Source organism: Cricetulus griseus, chromosome 4 (assembly GCF_003668045.3).
Source record: "Cricetulus griseus strain 17A/GY chromosome 4, alternate assembly CriGri-PICRH-1.0, whole genome shotgun sequence".
In the NCBI taxonomy this organism is placed as follows: Eukaryota; Metazoa; Chordata; class Mammalia; order Rodentia; family Cricetidae; genus Cricetulus; species Cricetulus griseus.
Genome location: NC_048597.1, coordinates 186,359,838 through 186,373,635, shown reverse-complemented (window position 1 = coordinate 186,373,635; position 13,798 = coordinate 186,359,838). Strand labels below are relative to the sequence as shown.

The 13,798-nt window shown below is 38.8% G+C and overlaps 1 protein-coding gene across 4 annotated transcripts in view; it reads right to left on the bottom strand.

Moving 5' to 3' along the window:
- Nucleotides 1-13,798, bottom strand: part of Myo5a (myosin VA) — a 152,754-nt gene that overhangs the window by 104,752 nt on the left and 34,204 nt on the right. For all 4 annotated transcript variants that reach the window (XM_027411150.2, XM_035443808.1, XM_027411148.2 and 1 more), the window contains exon 2: nt 3,704-3,814. In XM_027411150.2, coding sequence (XP_027266951.1) covers nt 3,704-3,814 — 111 coding nt within the window. The remainder of the gene's footprint in view (nt 1-3,703; nt 3,815-13,798) is intronic.

Genomic DNA, 13,798 nt, shown 5'->3' with positions numbered 1-13,798 from the left:
AGGTCTAAAGGAGTACCTAATACTATGAAGTGGATGAATAATAAATGTTAGATACTGTAATTCTGTAGTTTGACATTCAGGGCTTTTTTTTTTTTTTTTTTTTTTTTTTTTTTTTTTTGTTTTTTTTTTTTTCCAGACAGGGTTTCTCTGTGTAGCTTTGGAGCCTATCCTGGCACTCACTCTGGAGACCAGGCTGGCCTCGAACTCACAGAGATCTGCCTGCCTCTGCCTCTGCCTCTGCCTCCCGAGTGCTGGGATTAAATGCGTGCACCACCAACACCCGGCTCATTCAGGGCTTTCTTAATTTGGTCTAATTCTCTATCAAGTCTCCTTGTCTGAAATCCATATCCATGGAACCTTCTCTGAAACACAAAATTCCCTATTTGTATTCTGAAATGCTGTAACTGTTTCTCATATACTAGTGAAGTTCAAGAGTTTTATTAAAAATACCAACGACCCTGTATTATGTTTATTATTATTATTATTGATTATGAAAGGTTGCCCTTAGCTTAGGCTTTCCCCCAACTTGCTCTTAAAACTTAAATTAGCCTGTTTTTAATTCATCTTTGCTCTGCCACATGGCTCCATTACCTCTCTGTACCATATGTCTGACTTCTTCAGTGTCTCGCTGGCATCCCTGTGCCTAGATCCATCCTGAGTTTCTCTTTTTGCCTGGAAGTTCCGCCTACTATCTCCTGCCTAGCTACTGGCCATTTAGCTCTTTATTAAACCAAGTAGAGAGACACATCTTTACAGTGCATAAAATATTCCACAACATTTTCCCCTTTTGTATAAATAATGCAGTAAAAATATGCATATATATATATATATATATATATATATATATATATATTAAGAACAATTATCAGGTAAGAATTACACTCACAATGTCCAAAACACATACATTTCTAAATATCCATTCCAACCACCTTATATACATATAATAGTCACAATATATTTCAATCAGCAAGGATCTAGACAACTTGTAGTATTATTGCAAAGACTAAAATAACTGTCATGGGTTCAGTGATACACACCTTTAATACCAGAGGAGGCAGGGGAAGGTGAATCTCTATGAGATTCCGGCCAGCCTGATCTACAAAGAGAGTTTTAGGCCAGGCAGCACTAAATTGTGAGACTTTGTCTTAAAAAAAAAAAAAAAAAAAAAAAAAAAAAAGAATTGTCTTATAAGAGTCAGAATCATGCTTGATACACAGTAAGTACTCAATGCATGAGTTAATTGTTTGAAAATAAACATACACTTCTTTTGACAAGGTGGTGGTTTCAATGATAAATATCCCCATAGGCTCAGGCATTTAAATTCCTGGTGGCCAGTTGGACATTGTGTTGGGAGGTTTAGGAGATATAGCCTTGCTTAAGGAAGTACGCCACTAAGAATGGGCTTAGGGAGTGTGTGTGTGTGTGTGTGTGTGTGTGTGTATATATATGTGTGTGTGTGTGTGTGTGTGTGTATATATATATGTGTGTGTGTGTGTGTGTGTGTGTGTGTGTGTGTGTGTGTATATATATGTGTGTGTGTGTGTGTGTGTGTGTGTGTGTATATATATGCAGACTTGTCCTATTCTAGTTTGTTGTCTCTGCTTCATGCCTCATGCTTGGGGTAAAATATGTGATCTCAGCTTCTTTTCCTACCACCAAGCCTGCCACTTGCTGCCAGGCTTTCCCACTAGAATAGACTCATATCCCTTTGGACTTTAAGCCCAATACACTCTGCTTCTATAAGATGCTTCTGCTGTGGTGTTTTATCACAGCAACAGAAAGGCAATTAACACAGAAGTTGGAACCAGAAAGCAGGCTGTTACTGTGAAGACTGGACCATGTGTTGGGGGGGGATTTGGAGGAATATGGAAGACTTTGGACCTTTGTACTAGAAAAGGACTGAATGCTATAAATGGAGCTAAATGGGTTATTCTAGACAGTATTGCTGTCGCCTAGAGCAAGCCAGTAAGCAGCATTCCCCTGTGGTCACTGCTTAGTCTTTGTCTCCAAGTTCCTGCCTTGAATTCCTACCTTGGCTTCACTTGACAATGGAATGTAACCTGTAAGATGAGATAATACCTTTCCTCCCCAAATTATTTTTAGTCATGGTGTTTATCATAGCAACAGGGAAACAAACTAGGGTAGAAGTCTTGAGAATCCTAATGCTGCCCTACTCTATTTCCTAATTATTTAACATTACATGTAGTTATATCAATTTCCCTGGTCAGATCATAATTTCTTCTTGTTTTGTTTTAAATTTTTAAATTACATTTACTTATTAATGTGTGTGAGGGGAGGTGCAGGCAACAACTTTCAGGAATTGGGTTTTCTCTTTCCATCATGCAGATCCTGAGGATTAAACTCAGGTCATCAGGTTTTGTGGCAAGCATCTTTATCTGCTGAGCCATCTCACCAGCTCTTGTTCTATTTTTTGAAACAATACCTCACTATATAGACCATGCTGGCCTCAAACTTGAAATCTTTCTGCCCCAGCCTCTCATATGCTATGAATACAGGAATGAGACACTGTATCTGGCTTAAACTGAATGTTTTAAAAATATTTTTAATATTTCACAATCACACACACATACAGACGCAAACACACAAACATAACTTGTTCATATTCCCCCTCATATTACCTTCTCTTGTCCCCTCCCTCTTCCACTGAATCCTTTCTTCTTCCCAAGAAATCCCCTCCTACTTTCATGTCCTTGTGGGGAGGGGGGTTCAGAAGTGGAGGTGGGGGGTACCCCATTGCATCTAATTAGGGTTGCCTGCATGGCATGGGTTGGGGGTTGTTAAATCAAGGAAGAGCAACTTACCAGTGGCTACACCATTGAGAAATGTAACTCCCCATCCCTAGAAACCATTTACTATCTGTAACTCTTCAGGGAGTGGGGGGCCTTATAAAACCCTTCTCCATCCATGCTGCAATGTTTATGGGCCTAGTCCTGTGCAGGCAGCCACTGCTGCTGGGAGTTCAAGGTGCAGCAGCCATGTCATGTCATGAAAACAGCATTTCATAGAAACCCCACCCCTACCCTGACATCTTCCAGCTCTTACATTCTTTCTCTCTCCTGTTCTGCAATGTTCTGTGAGCCTTGGAGAGGGTAATATTGGGCTGAGCATTCAAGACTGGAACTATAAATTCGTTAAAGAAAATGAATGTCATAAAGTTCTGTTTAAGAAAAAGTGTGACATATCCTATCATACGCAGTGGACAGATTAAAAACTTTGAAAAACTTTGAAACAATGATGTGTTCATTCACTCAGAATGCAGCCAGTCAGAAATGGCTGCTTATAAGGTCTTCTGGTGACCAGCAAAATGCTACATATGTAACAGCTCCTTAATAAATATTTCCCAAATATCGAATCCTAGTTAATATGAAATGAGTGCAATGCTGTCCTAAACATAAAATAGGTAAAATAGGTACATTGTTAGTATTAAAATTAGATAGTAAGGCAAATTTGATAATCATAATAAATATATGTTAAAATGATGGTGTTTTAAAGCATGTTTTGTTTTCACTGGCCTGTTTGAAGAGTACAGAAAAAGTATCATTTTTATCAAAATAGAAACTAACAATATTAGAGTAATTCAAAATTTATATTATAATTGGGATTAAGCAAATTATAGTAAGATTCTATCTTTCACCCTCCGACACTTCAGGCTAACCACAATAAATGAAGGTGAAGTTCTTACCGTCCCTTCCTCAAGGTGAAGCAGCAGCACTTTATCACCAGGTTTATAATCTTTGAGCAACTCTGCCGACTTCCACACTTCCTCAGGATCAGGTATCCAAACCCTGGCAAACTAGAAGACAAAAAGGAAAGAAATTTAAGGGAGCAAATCAATCACCTAACAATCATATATACAACTTGTCAGATTATGACTTTACTTATAATGTATTTATTGAAAAGACACCTTAAGCACAGTATGGTGGTGCATGTCTTCAATCCAGCCCTGGAAGGGAAAAGGAGGCTCAGAAATTCAAGGTCAATTTCAGCTAGATAGTAAGACCTGGGACCCTGTTTCAAATGAAACAAAACAACAACAGAATAAAAAGGACTCTGTGAGCCGGGTGTTGGTGGCACATGCCTTTAACCCCAGCACTCGGGAGGCAGAGGCAGGTGGATCTCTGTGAGTTCGAGGCCAGCCTGGTATCCAGAGCGAGTGCCAGGATAGGCTCCAAAGCTACACAGAGAAACCCTGTCTCGAAAAACCAAAGACTCTGAGCTATATGAAATTTGCTTTTTGTTAGTTTGCCAGAGGCAGTATTTTATTACAGAGTCCAACCTGGCCTTGACCACAAAGCCCTCCTGCTTAGACCCGCTGAGTCTTGTGATTACAGATATACACCATGCCTGCCATGACACTTACTTTTAAAATGAGGATAGAAAAGTAGGTTAGCCCCAGTACCACTACCGTTCCCAAACTATATAAATAATATGCTCTGAGAAAATAACTAAAATTAAAACCTGGCTTTGCTTTATATAGTAAATGTAATTTGGGGTAAAATTTTATATATAATGTCTATTTTCAATGTACTGGGATGGTAATTCAACAGCATCTCTTTATGGTAGCAATCTAAATCTTTCATTGTGGTTTCATCATCTGCAAAGCCGTGGTGACTTCCCAGAAACCGTTCTAGTGGGGAGGAAAGAAATAAGTGTGTGGCCTTAAGCCACAGGTGATTTATAGATTGCATATTTACAATTTTCTTTGAAAATTGCTTATCTTAAAAGTTGAAGTTAAACATTATTATTTGAAATTTTGCACACATTATTTTTTTTCTTATAAAGGAAAACATTTAATTGAGGTGCTGGTTTACAGTTTCAGAGGTTTAGTCCATTGTCATCATGACTGGGAGCATGGAGGCTGGGAGTTAGGTGGCATGCAGGCAGAGATGGTGCTGGAGAATTCTACAAGTTGATCCAATGCACACATTATTTTATGAAGATTGATGGAAATGATATTTGGCTAGCAATACATTTGGCTCAAGTAACCTCAGTACTATGAAAACGTGTGATAACCACCACAAAATTCTAAAACTATAGCCTCAACTAATCATTCTCTGGATCTAAGCCAGACAGATAATTTTGAGAAAAAATATTATTAATATGCATGAATCCTACCAACACCACAGTGAAGCAGCAAGCAGCATACAATTTCTGCTTGGACTCTCCAAGAAGGAATTGTCCTTTAAAGTATGGGTACAGAGCTGTCAAAATGGTACAGCAGGAAAAGTTCTTGCCACTAAGTCCCAGAATATAAATTCAACCTCTGGAACAACATGGTAGAAGGAGAGAAATGATTCCTGTAAATTATCCTGACTTTGATTTGGCATGAGCTTTCCCTGAAACCCAACACACACACACACACACACACACACACACACACACACACACACACACACACACACACACACACACACACACAGGAAATATAAAAAAAAATTACAAAGAGTCTTAAGTCCTAATGTTGGGGGTTCCTGAATAGGTCATAATATAGGACAAGCTAGATACAGGTGGCTGAGGGAGACATACCGTTATGGGCCAGACTAAATCTCTTCTCTGACATGTACTTATATTCTCATTTTATGTAAAACCATCTCCAGATCAATCTTCCCTCCCTACCCCCTCTCTTCCTCTTATTCTCTCTCTTCTTATTCTCTCCCTTCCTTCCTTCCTTTCTCCCTCCCTCCCTCCCTCCTTCCCTCCCTTCATCCATTCATCCATACCTTCCTCTCTTCCAGTAGGCAGTGCTGAAGACTGAACCAATGCTAGGCAAATGCTGTCACTGAGGCTGTACCTTTAGTTCACTATGAAGGCTTAACTTGCTATCTAGACCACGCAGACCTTGAATTTATGATCCTCCTGCTGCAGCCAACCAAGCAGTTAGAACTACAGGTGTGTACCATCATGCTCAGCTAGACCAGAATTGTCTATGCATATATGTACAGGTGCACATACATGTGCATCATTGTGGAAGTGTAGAAGTCAAGGGTTTTCTTAGGTATTCCTCTATTGCTTTCCATCCTTTGCTTTGAGATATAGTCTCCAGCTGAACTTGGAGCTCTCCAATTCATAAGAACTAAATGGCCAGCAAACTTTGGGAATCTGCCTGTCTTTACCTCCTTTAGACCTAGGATTCCAGGCATGTATTAACAGTCTAGCTTTTTATGTAAGTGCTGGAGATCTGAACTCAAGTCCTTATGCTTACATGACAAGCACTTTACCAACTAAGCCATCTCCCCGGCCCTGGGTTTCATTGTCAATAGAGACCAAGGTATAATCTACTTGGGTTCTGAGTTGAAATGACATCTGGTTTCAGCTGTGTACCATGTAGAGCTATTTTCAGAGCAGCTGTGATGTGATATTCTAAGCACCAGCCACAAGTTCTGCAAACATACAACAACACTCCCTAGTAAAAGAGAGATGTAAATGATTTAGTGATAAATTTAAAGGTGGGGGAAAGAGAATCTGAAAACAGAGGAGATCTAAGACTCCAGAGAACTTAAAGGAAATGTCTCTGGGCAGGGAAATACTGATTTCTACCCACTCCTGTACAAGACATTACATTAACATCTGTACTGACAGATAACTAAACCTTCCTTTTAAGAAACTACTATGACAAAATGTAGTACTTTCCAAACAACAACAACAAACCCATAGGTCATGGCTGGCAATATTTGGAAATCGAGGTGTAGTGGCATACTCAGGTAACCTAAATTCTTGAGTGACTGAGAAAGGAGGACTGATTAAGTTTAAGGTTGTCTTAGGCTACATAGAGAATTTTAGGCTAGTAGAGACAGCAACATGAAATTCTGTCTCAAAAAAAAAAAAAAAAAAGGAAAAGAAAATAAACAAAAATAGTATATTCTATATAGATTAAAACTCATCCTTTTTCATTTTTCTTTTATGATTATGGAATCATAAAAAAACTTAATGTGGCCAGGTGTTGGTGGCACATGCCTTTAATCCCAGCACTTGGGAGGCAGAAGCAGGCAGATCTCTGTGAGTTTGAGGCCAGCCTGATCTACAAAGCGAGTTCCAGGACAGCCTCCAAAGCAATACAGAGAAACCCTGTCTTGAAAAAACAAAACAAAACAAAAACTTAATGTGAACAATTTGCAAAGGAATGAGTTCTGGATTTTTTTTAGGATGATATAGTATGATGCTAGAACTTTATTATACTATATTACATTACATTGACATATTATATTAGAATTATAAGTTCTAATCTACCTACCATACTTGTCTTAGCCTTTATTTCAGACAACTATAAGATAGAGATGACAGCAACAGCAGTCTCTGTTTTAAGGATTATATACACAGAAGCTTTGTGAAAGTGTAATAAAAAGTATTAACAATGTAACAGTATAGATAAGGTTGTCAATTTTCTCCATAGAAAGTGATTTCTAATGTCACATATCAAATATGTTTAGTGACATTAGTTTTATAACTTTTTCTATGATATACAGTCTATAAACAGAGAAATATAATTAAAATCACTAATTCAATAAGAACTTCTAGGTAATTTTTCTGGTGGTTTGAATGAGAATGGCCCACAGACACTCATACATTTGAATACTTGGTTCCCAGTGGGTGGAACTGTTGGGAAGAGTTCAGAAGTGTGGCCTTGTTGGAGGAAGTGTGTCACTAGTGGTAGACTTGTAGTTTTCCAAACACTTGTGCCATTCCCAGTGTTGTGCTTGTGGATAAAATGTGAGCTCTTAGCTGCTGGTCCAGCCACCTTCCACCATGCCTTCACTTCTCCACCATAGACAATAACTTTCTAGAACCCAATTAAACTCCTGTATTTCTGTGGTCATGGTCTTTTATCACAGCAGTAAAAAATCATCTATTACATGCTCCACCTCTTACTTTACAAAGTTAATATTTTTGTATTTTTCTCTAAAATAATCAACTAGTTCCAGAAAAGAACAAAACAAAACCCATAAACATGACATTCAAATCATGAAATTACCTACTACCTTGACTGATAAAAACAGAAAACCTCAATGAACTGGGTGAGTTTGTAGAGGAATGATGCCTAACTCGGAAGAAGCTTTAAAGAAGTACCTTGGTGTTAACAGCTTATATTTCCATAGTGCTTAGCACTGCAATAAGACAGAGCAGTGAGCACCCAGAATCCACCAGAAATAGGACAGATATGGGTCAACCTACCTCCTACATTAGACTACATATTCCTTCAATGTCATCTTCAAATCCCTTGAATGTTGATTAAGCAACTTGAATCAATTTTTGGGTAGCACACATGTTGATTTTATTTAAGATCAGAGGACAAGAGATGAAAAGGCTGGGATGGGGAGGAAGCAAAGGTAAACTTTAAAGGTTTAACTCAGGGTTCTCCATGGAGCCAACTTAGGGTGTAAGGCCGCAAGCATGTTTAAGATGGGACATAAGTCAAGTACTTAAAGTAGACAGATTCATAAAGCAAGAAAGTAAACAATGATAGGAACTGGCAGGAGAGGAAAAACAAGGGTCTGAGATTTGAGATACATACTACGAATACAGCAAAAACAACAAAAAGTTCACTACAAATCTACAGAAAATAAAGGAATGAGAAAAGGCTTAAAATAGAACAAATTAGAATATAACTATTTGGTGCTGGGCTGTGGTGGCATACACCATGAATCCCAGCACTAGGGAGGCAGAGACAGGCAGATCTCTGAGTTTGAGGCCAGCATGGTCTACATAGTGAGTTCCAGGACAGCCAGGCTACATAGAGAAACCATGTCTCAAGAACAAAACAAATAAAACACACACACAACACACACACACACACAACACACACACACACACAACACACACACACAGAGAGAGAGAGAGAGAGAGAGAGAGAGAGAGAGAGAGAGAGAGAGAGAGAGAGACTAACTGACTAACTGGTTAAGAGGTACAGTGCTTGCCTAGCATATACAACACCCTGGGTTCAATCCCCAGTACTGTAAAACAAATATGTTTTAATGTAAATACATCAGAATTGTGATAACTGAATCTACTTGAGTTGAAATAACTAAAGCTAAAGTAAGAAATGAGAGTAATGATAAAATGATAGGCTAAATTTTGTAATAGGCAAAATCTGAGAAGACAATGTTAGCACAGATTTAAGTTGCATAATATAGCATGCAAGGAAAATAAAAGCCATCTGTAATTTTCACAATACAACTTAATTGGCCTGCCTGGCAGGGATGAAGTAATTCAGACAGTCTAATGGAAGTGCACTGGAAAGGCAGGTTCCAGAACATGCTTGCCCAGGTATGCACTCGAGAGGGGCACTAGACCATGCTACCATGTGCAGCATAATCCTTGCATCTTTTAGGAAGATACATCTCTTCCTGCTTAAGGAGGCACCAGTCATCTTTTTGTTTCCTGACACAAGGACAATACTGAAGAGATCCTTGATTAGTACATATGACTCACTGAAGTTGTGCTAAATTGCATTTTGTCAGTCAAGGAAGTCTGAAATAGGGACACCAAAAGCAGCTGTGTTTCTGATGCCTCAGACATTCAGGAACAAAAACCAACAGCATTAGCAAGAACCAGCCAACCCTTGAAACCCAACAAGCCTTACCCACATGATCCTCTCTTTCCCCCTAAATTCTTTCATGCATTATTCACTTTACATAGTATGTGAGTATCTTTCCTATAGTCCACATAAAATTATTAGCATCTGAATAATTCAATTCATGTTGGTGCATTCATCCATTGTGAAAGTTTGCAAAAATGATTGTGTACCATTTCAAAAAGTCTGATGTGTATGTGTGTGTGTGTGTGTGTGTGTGTGTGTGTGTGTCCTTCTGAGACAGGGGCTGAGGAGAGAGATCATCACCAATGCCCCCTCCTCTGAACCTGACGCATTAATGACATTCTACATGGCTACTAACAATTATGGAATGATGTCTGGGGTGAAATATTCAGGAACTATCACTCTAAAATGTACACAATGGGCTTTCTAAAGTAAAGGAGAAAATATTAAAGAAACTAGAAAATCTTGAAAAGATGTTACACTTAACAATTGCATATTTAATTTAAAAACTCTGAGTTATCTTACACAAATAAAAGAAGACACATGTGTGTACATGTATATATGTATTTATATTAATGAATATTTATTATATATGTTATATATACAAGTTAAAAAAAGAATAATACAATGAATTCTCATATAGCCACCATTTAGGTTCAGGAGTAGAATATCAGTAATTGTATATTAAATTGTGTATTAAACCCTTCAACAGAATAGCTTCTTCAGCACTTTATCTCCCTACTTCACTCCACTATTCTCCAGTGATGTCAGAGTCTGGTTTGTTGTACCCTGAAGGGCCTCACTGGGTCACATGTCTATGCCTTTGATTTATCTGTTCCCTCCATTTAGATCACCATTCCTCTATTCCATCCAGGAGAATACTGTTAACCCTGTCCTCCATGCCATCTTCTCCAAGAAGCCTTTCTTCACCTGTCATTTGGCACTCTCTCTCAATGTCTCCTGCATCTCCAACAGCCTTCCGCGAGGCTCCTTATCCCACTACTTGATAACTTGTCCAAGTGCAGAGACTGTGAGCCCTTGAAAGGAGGTCTGTCTTTTTCACCTTTGTCTCTCTGCAACTTTACACAGGCCTGCCCTTAGTAATCTTTCATGAACTCTGGTCATATGACTGTTCTTGGTCTCAGATGATACATTCCGCAAGGATACACAAAAGAATTATTGATCTTTCCCAACCCCTTTGGAAACAGAGAAAGGTGCCTGAAGTGCTGGACCACATAGGAAATACTGGAATGACAAAAGAAAAAAGAGCCAGGCCTTTTTGGAGCAGAGATCTGGCCACATCCTAACTTGAAAAGACAGAAATGTCACTTCTGCCACTATATTCACAGTCTCCTAGACCAGCATAGGAGCCGAATAGATGGGGGTGAAAGAAAACCAGCAGTCTAAATCAGGGCAAGAAGTCATACTAAAATGAAAAGACTGGACTAGGGTGTGGGAACATGTACATTTGGTGTAGGGTTAGAAGTAAGAACAGAAGTGGTCTGTAGCCGTCACACCTGGGTAGAAAAGATGATTCGCTAAACAGCAACAACCAACTCTGTCTAAGGGAATTTATCACAGATCTGTATGGAATGGAGCTATAGTTATTGAGCATTTTCTGTATGCCTGGGGATTTTACATGAATAACTTTACCCAAATCATTGCAATTGCCCCTATTATTATTAACCCATTTTAACACATACCAAGACAGACCTTAAATGTGGTAAAAATGGTGTTCAAATGTGTCTAGGCCAAAAGGTGCACATTCTTTGCACTCCAGATGTACCTTGCTAAAAAGTAGATTAATTTCTTCTCCCCAAATTATTCTTGTTAACATCATAATGGAAATAGTCATTAAAGTGATTTCTGTGCTCAGGCAGAATTTATGAATAGTTCACTCAAGATAACATGTTAAAACCACACCAATTGGCCTGCAGTGCTTCACTGGCTAGGAGGCTCTGCCAAGGAGTAACAGCACCAGTGAGAAGATATCTGATGTTAAGGCCTAAAACTTAACAAATAATTCCTGATTCACAAACTTCTCTAGATGAACAAAATGATAGGGTTGATTTAAGTTTTTTTTATATATAATTCTTGAAATTATCTTGCTTATACAATGAAATGTGCACAGTTTAAAAATAAGCCAGGCTCTCAGGATTAATGTGAGACAGAATCATCGGATTGTGTGGGTGGTGCTCTCAGCTCCCTGTGGTGCCCTGACAACCCAGCTATAGGTCTTGACCCTAAGTCAGCCCCAGCTCAGAGATAATATTAATGAAGCAGACGGGCCTGGTGATAAGGCAGTTATCCGTGTCTATCTAAACTGCTTAGCAATAAAGCACACCTCCCCAAGAATAAGTAAAGAAATTGAATCAGAGCTGGGGGTGTGGCTAAATTATAGAGTAATGACATAGCATGCAGGAATCCCAGGTTTGAATCGAAAGCACCCATAAATGGGGCACAATAGTTAACACAAGCATTGGTGGAGGCAAGAGGGCAGAAGTTCAAGGTCATCCTCACCATATAGTGAGTTTGAGGCCGGTCAGCCTGTGCTACATGGGACCCTGTCTCAAACATACATACAAGCCAAAATTCAAGTCAACTTCTAATAAGTATTACAATTATAATTCTTCTCAACTTATGAGGAAAATGAGAACTATAAAATTAACGGAGGTGTTTTTTTTTAATCATACTCAGGTAACAAAAGTTAGATGATTTTATTTTTCTAGAATTTTAGTGTGAAATGGCAAAGGTTTGGAGTGAATATTTTTAGACACTAAAGTTCTTTAATATTCCTGTAAAGATTATTTTTGGAACTTCATCTCAATTTGCAAGAACATCTTTAAGATACACACCAAGAAAAATCACTATTTCTATCTACAATTAGCCAGTGGTATTGAAGAGAAATTACAAAATTATAAAAAAAAAGTAAATTAATCAAAAGCAGAACAGGACTGCAATAAACAAAGGGAAATGCTGCTCGTGTTCATCATGAGACTTGATTCGGAGAGCAAAAGTTCTAGCTGTACAAGCCTTATAGTGTGTTCCATGACTGGCCATTAAAGAAACCATTCTTCAACAAAGAAGCCTGAGACAGACAGTCCAAAAGCCATCATCCAACAAACAAGAGAATCATGTTCAAACCCAGGATGAGCTCAGGCTTCACAATGCTTAGGACACAACACGGACAATCTCAATGGATGGCTTTCTCTAAGAACAAAGTCACCCAGGTAAACAGAACTTACAACTTCACTTAACACTTGGCTCTCAACTTAGAGAACAGTATAAAATGGGGGTCATGTTAAATATGTATAGGCTTCAATAAAGAGATATCTTCCTCTCATTTACAATATCATCCTCTAACAGAATTAGGAATAAAAGAAGTCATGGGCAATTTTTTAAATGTTTTAAATAAAATATTATACATACTGAATTTTAAGGAATAGTGGAGTTAAACTACACGTATTATAGGAGGCAATATACTTAAGATACTCAAAATAGGACAAGTAGCTCCCTTGTCCCCAGAGTTGAGGACAGATAGTCCTAGGCTGAGATCACAGTGTTACTAAGGTCAGAGCATGTTCCAGGTCTTCCATGACAGTACTTAAGACAGAGAGCCAGACAGTAAACACTAGCTACTCTCATTAATATTAACAGTATGTTGTTTAGACTGCATTATTTTGTTCTTTATACTTCTAATATATCCTCTCCACCCTCAGCTTAAATTTCTCTCTAGCTCAGACCTTGCAACTGAATTCCAAACTCCAGGCTCACAAAACTACCTCTACTTCACTTTACTTCAGCAGCATCTTAGATAGCTCTGTAGCACCCCAGGAGTAACAGAAGGGCACCTCTGCCAGCAGGTCACTTATTCCTGGAGGAAACTGGCCCTTAGCACTTCCCTCACCTTTACCTTTATCAATCAAGTCCTACTAGTGATTTTAGCTAGACTTAGCAGCCCTTGTGCATCTTCACAGTCAGTATTCTACACCTAGTCATTTCTGTACCTGGTACTGGAAAGGAACTTTCTATAAAGCTTTCTTTCCCCACTCTCTATTCAGCAGCCACAGTGATCTTTTTGAAATGGAAAAACCCTTTGTAGCAGCATAAAATACCCACATGCCGCCCTGGGGCCTTAGTCAGTTGGCACCTGCCTTCTGTTGTAGAGAAGCAGCCCCATCACATGCCATTCTACTCACCCACTACTTAGCTCCCCTCCATCAGCCCAACCAAGGACAATCTGCA